Here is a 6,101-nt window from a genome sequence, read left to right on the forward strand (position 1 = left end):
CGTCGCAATGTGTCTTTTAATTATCTTTAGAATAGTGATCACAAAAAAAAACAAGTAATTTCACAACAAGAAGCGGTAGAGACCAGAGACAGACAAAGGAGATCGCCAATAGCCTTTAGAATAGTGATTTAATCTTTAAATTGTCTTTCACTAGATACTTACAGCTAGGTGACAAAACTCATTCTCTCGCTATTGAAATATTTTCTTCGTTTCCATAGAGCAATTGACTTTGCCACAGTTAAAAGAGGCAGTTGAACACGAATTGTGAATGACGGTCGATCCGGCTCCAGCTCTTTATTTTTGACTGAACTCTCTATATAGGAGTCCACAAATGCAAAGGTTCAAAAACTGAGAAACAGTCCAATTGGAAATTACGTCACTCAACCTCCTTACTTTTGTATCCGCCACCTTTAATGATATTTCAACTGGGTTTCTTTTAGGTTATTTGTATATTAAAGGAGCTGAATGTTTGGAATGACTTTTTTAAGCAGTGTTAGTATGCAAAGAGAAAGAATAGGAAAACAATTTAAGGAAACGGTACAGAAACACTCAAATTTAATTTACACCACGCACAAAACTAGGGTCCCTGGTTGGCACAGTGTCGTTTCTCAAAAAGCGCTTCATCTTCATCCCTTGGGCCTCCATCATGCTGTTTAATATGGACAAGTTTTGCTCAAAGCATAATTCTTCAAAATTTGCCCAACAAAGCGACGTTTACAGCCAAGTTGGATCGTTAAGATCGTGTCTTTGTCTGCAGACAAATTTCACCTATTTTCCTCTCACAACGTTTGGGAACTGAAACATTCTATGCCCGGTGCCGGAACGATCGATTCTGACAGTTTTGCTGGTCTGAGCCGGGGCACCAGCAACACAATATCGCCCTCGTTGTCGAATTCGACTGAATTCGATTTTATGTTACCAAAGTGACGTCAGCGGTTTTTTTGTCAAATGGTACTTTGGCCGCGCAATTCGAATAGCATTTTTGAGGGGAAAATAAGATGATGTCTCACATTATGTACAACAATCCTGAATGACCTTTACACTTCACTGGTGCTTTTCTTGACAAACACCTGCTCCAACTACTATACCTACTTCATCTCCTACATTTTGAACATTTCAAAAATTGTTTTAAGAACAAATGTGCAATGTTATTAAGTAAGCAGTGATCCTAACGAAGCACTTAAGTACCTTAGTCCTTGTCAAAGAGAGGCTGTTGAGGGCTTCTCACAGTTATGTATCGAGTCCCTAATATTAAAATCAAGCAAAGCTGTACATATTTATCACCAAGGAGAAATTACTAATATCACTGCCACTAAGTAAATACCATTTCTCCTCACTGTACGGATTTTTAAAGCGAAATCAAGAAACCTAAACTTAAAGCTTGGTTTTACGAATGATCAAACTAACGAAGCCGAAGCTAATTTTCAAAAAAAAGAAAAGTAAAGCAAAAGTTAAGAGAAAACGGTTGATTGACCGAGTCAAGAAAATGTCGCCCTACGACGAGAAAACATGTCATTATTAAATTAATAGCGTACGGAGGTATTTAAACATCTCTGAATCTAAACACAAGCATTTCAACTTACGATTAATCACTTGCTTGAAAATAATTTGCATAAATCAACTAATGGTGAGCTCTGAATGTGTTTTCACAGACGAATATAAAAAAGGCCAATTTTAGCGACCTTTCACTTTTAAGATGTAAGTGTATTATCTATTGAACATTACATGAAAAGATGAAAGTGCAGGTGAAGAGTGTTTGCTCAGAGACCGCCTAATTCCTTCAATTATTGAAATATGGACGCTGTGTATCTAAGGTCCAGGGTTGCTTACGACGTCACTCTTGTGCATGTCTACATTCCTCTATGATAAAGGGTCAATGTAACTATCTGAAATATTAAACGTTTAGCTCAAGTTCAACTCCTAATTGGACCAAACTTGGAGGCACTTGATGTCATTGTTAGTTCTTAGCCTTGCTCCGATGTTTTCCTACTTTCAGTTGGCTGTCTTTCCTCTTCTGTGAAAGGAAATAAATTCGCAAAAATTACTCGTCACATTTAGCTCCAAACCAATGCTGCGTTGTAGAAGCAGGAGAAAAAGAGCAGCGGTGATTCCGATTTAAGAAACTTTCGTCAAATTTTCCGAAATTTTTTTCACGGGGAACTCCACCTGCTTCTCCATCAAATTCACATTTCTCTTGTATGCTATTGTAACTCTTTATGTGCCAGGACACACCTTCCTCTTGTTTTGTGAGGGCGGTGCAATTAGAACAATAGATTCCTCGGATATTGACATATTCGTACATCTGGCAGGTGTGCCAGGTACCAAAAATGTCATGACCTGCCAGCTTAGCGCGTGCGTAGTCCGTATACTGCAGGCCATCCGTAGAAAAGTTACAAGTTGCTCTCAGATGTGTGGAGTGATTAGCAAGATACTGCATCTGTGATAAGGATAGTCGGAACTCGTTCCAATTTAATTCCCCCTCTTCAATATCAATCTCGAGGTTTTTGCCAAACCCTGCATAATTGAAGGTATTTCTCTTGGACAAGGAAAACGATTGTATTAACGTCCATACAAAGCCAGGTTCAGACTGCAAGTCACAGTAAACAGAAAACCGTTCATTATCTGAATTTGAGATGTCGTATTTTCCTGATGGCGAGGCACCGTTCTTAGCTATGTCTTTGCAGCTTCTCGGGTGTTTCATCTTCTCACACCGCTGACCAGAGTAAGTGTTAGGACAGGTACAGTTAAACCTGGTGCTACGAGTGTCACAAATCTCCTGACATACCCCTCCATTGAGACAAGGATTGGTGCGGCAGCATCTGTTGTTGCAATGATGCTTCTCTGGTGTATATTTGTCTCCACCCTACAGCAACATTTAAAGGATGTTTTAGCTCACCATGCTCATAGAATTGGGTTGGCATGTGCGTTGTAGCAACCATCAACAACTCTCACCGGAAACGGATCGAATCGATAACAAACAGTGCGAGCAAAGTACGTGTGCCTACAACACATAGCGGGGTGCCAGAATGGAGATGAAATGTCCATCAAAATTAGATTTGAAATGCAGTAATACAGCAATGGTTAAGTCAATGGTGTCTTTATGCAATTTGTTGTCACTTCTGTTCTGCCGTTCCCTTCGTATTACAACATGGCCGTTAAGAAAAAAGTTTGCGAGAAAGACAATGAACCCAATCCTCTCTTAGCCAAATCAGTTTGTTTTTGTTTTGTCTAGACCAATCATATCACAGAAAAAACGATATGCACAAAATTGTCTTTAGCCCAGACTGACATATAACAGACCTTTTTTGCAAGGAGTACCGCAAAACTTGATCATGTGGAAATATTTATTTTATTTACGAGCTTGAACATCTTGGGATATTTACTTTGTTTACGAAAGTTCATGAATAAATGAGTAAAACATTAGATAAATAATCTTATCTCACCTTCACCGTGTAGCTTCTAACCAAATCATAATAATTCCCCCCTTGCCTCCATTTCATCGCTGCTGGCTTCATGTCTTTGTTAGCTTCGTTGAGCTCACAATTGTTTTCTTTGGACAGAGGGAAATAATTCATGGATACACACAGGCAGTCATCTTTGCACTTCAAGTGACACTGGATGGCGTTTGGGACTGTCAATCTTTCAAACACGTGACCCTCAAGAATTTGGTTATGGATGACATCGTCATCGATAGCAAACTTGAAGTTTTGACAAGTTACTTTTTTCTGTGCCTCAGTGAAGAGGGTCAAATCGAATACAAACAGCACGACTTGTAGGTATTGTACGATGCCCATGGCAATAGCACTATTAATGTGAAGAAAAAAAAAGATGCATGATTATTTCACCTGACAAGCACGGGGTAATCTGGAACAAAATACATAGATATTTGGGTCTCTTGTTTAAAAGCGACCTACATTGATGCATTTTTTAAATCAACTACGAAATTGTTATCCTTAAAGCATGAACCGTAACATTTATCGTAATTGCAACGGAAAGAAAATAATCGTTAGCAGTAAAATTGCCAAAATTTTAGTCGTTGGCCGCAAGAGTCATTACCATATAGAGACCTTCTTCTGAGTCAATAAACGTTTTGAAAGACTGAAAAGAGTGTATTCGTCTCGCTGTGAAGTCGATCTTAACTACAGAATCACCTATTTGCCGAATTATGAAAAAAAACTAGGCAAACATTCAAGCCCAAACGAAATTGCTCCTCGACGGTTTGTGTTAGGAATGCTCTAAAAAGGGAGCCGTAAACATTCCCTGAAGTTTAGCCTAAGCTGAACACAGTTTATAGAGAATTGATTGTCAGCTCAAGTGCTAAGCTGATTTCTCTTCATTGTCTAGGTTGCAATGGAGGGAGATATATTGGCAAATGGAACTGATATAAATAAATACACGAACCAGTAATTGCTGATTAAAAGTATGTCGGTTATAGTCACTTGAATGCAAAGCTAAATCCCCGCCATGACGAGCTTTGCGTCGGAAAAAAAAATTATGCAAATTAGCTGGCTGCACATTCATAATCGCATAAGTAATTCAAGACAAGGTTTGACGCCTCTTGGTGGCATGAGGTGTTCGATGAACATTCCAGGACATCCGATAATCGCTATAAAAAAGTTTATAAAGCTTCCCTCGAATGAAATGGAAAAAACCGCAACTTCCGATGGTTACATTTCTAATCATTTTCAAGATACAACTCTACTTTGTTCGCTCACTTTCCAGAAACAAGAGGCCAGAGAAATGCCTTATACAAACTTAACGGGTCTAATTCGAAAAAACCTAAGGGGCGGTACGCTAAGTTTATTTTCTCTGTAGAGACCATAAATGTCTTAAGGAAGGCAACGGTAAATCGTTAACACAAGGTCTACAAATAGTCCAGACCAAATGTTACATAAACATATAAAAGGAACACGTGAAAAAGAAGAAACTCAAAGATAGCCTAAAAAAGCGGCATCGGTAAAGCTGATTTCACCTCCCTGATCGAAGACCTGGGCCAATCTAAGGCTAACTCCGACAAACCCTTCTTTACACAGGTCATGGTTTTGAACTTTTAAAGTCCAGAAACTGTGTTGATTAGATAATCCAGAGAATACACATCGCTTTCAACTGATGGTCTCTCTGTTCAGTCTACAAGCTTCGACGCAATGCAATTACTCTTATAATGACCTTTTTTGTGCGAAGGTTTTGGAACGGCATTTTTAGCGTTACCGAAGACATCACTCTTGCCAAAATCGACTATAACAGGAGGGAAGCTGGTCTGAAACACCGTTATCGCATTTTAGGTCATTGTGATCAAATTCACACGTATGAATATCGTCTTACCCGTCTGCCGTGTAAGGAGGGTAAAGACCCAAGAGGGTATAGAAGAGATTAAAAATAACCCTCAGGTATACACTACCCAGGAAGGTATAAGAGAGATTGAAAATAACCCTTAGTTAATAAGAGGGTATAGAAGAGATTTTTAATAACCTTCACGTATATACTACCCAAGAGGGTATAGAACAGATTAAAAACAACCTCCAGGTATACACTACCCATGAGGTATAGAAGAGATTAAAAATAACCCTCAGGTACACACTACCGAAGAGGTATAGAATAAATTAAAAATAACCCTCAGGTATACACTACCCAAGAGGGTATAGAAGAAATTAAAAGTAACCCTTAGGTATACACTATCCAAGAGGTTATAGAAGAGATTAAAAATAACCCTCAGGTATACATTATCCAAGAGTGTATAGGAGAGATTAAAAGTAACCCTCAAGTATACACTACCCAAGAGGGCACGAAAAATTGAATTCACATTAATTTATATCAGGAGACCGCTTTTTGTCTGGACTCTTTCTTTTGACTGAAAGTTGAGGCATCCACCATTAACTATGACAATTATTATCCTTTACTAGTCCCCCAATGTCGTTGTCAAGCTCGGCTGTTCTTGACAGACATCTTTGCAATTTCCCATGATTTTTCGACTGAAGGCATTTCCCGCCTAAAGTATACGGTCGAGAGCGATTTGATTTACCGCATCAACAACAGGATTATATTTTGAAACCTCGCCAATCCATCTGCTGGAATTCTCCCTGTCTAATTTTTCCAGCACAGAG

At 38.9% G+C, this 6,101-nt stretch overlaps 1 protein-coding gene across 1 annotated transcript; it reads right to left on the reverse strand.

Moving 5' to 3' along the window:
- Positions 1 to 1,059: 1,059 nt before the first annotated feature.
- On the reverse strand, positions 1,060 to 3,794 carry LOC149042922 (uncharacterized). Its single transcript, XM_089213200.1, has 2 exons — positions 3,444 to 3,794; positions 1,060 to 2,863 (listed from the first exon to the last, which is right to left on the reverse strand). Exons 1-2 carry the CDS (start codon positions 3,792 to 3,794, stop codon positions 2,042 to 2,044), a joined length of 1,173 nt encoding a protein of 390 aa, XP_089069326.1. The 3' UTR covers positions 1,060 to 2,041.
- Between the last annotated feature and the right edge of the window lie 2,307 nt (positions 3,795 to 6,101).

The sequence above is a fragment of the Pocillopora damicornis genome, chromosome 7 (genome assembly GCF_964200805.1).
Source record: "Pocillopora damicornis chromosome 7, jaPocDami1.2, whole genome shotgun sequence".
Taxonomy (NCBI): domain Eukaryota; kingdom Metazoa; phylum Cnidaria; class Anthozoa; order Scleractinia; family Pocilloporidae; genus Pocillopora; species Pocillopora damicornis.

Bases quoted from the DNA above. Each gene is read 5' to 3' on its own strand.
- LOC149042922 (XM_089213200.1), bottom strand. From the start codon at position 3,794: ATGGGCATCGTACAATACCTACAAGTCGTGCTGTTTGTATTCGATTTG. The intron at 2,864-3,443 runs GTGAGATAAGAT...ATGTTGCTGTAG, and splicing joins TTAGAAGCTACACGGTGAAG to GGTGGAGACAAATATACACC.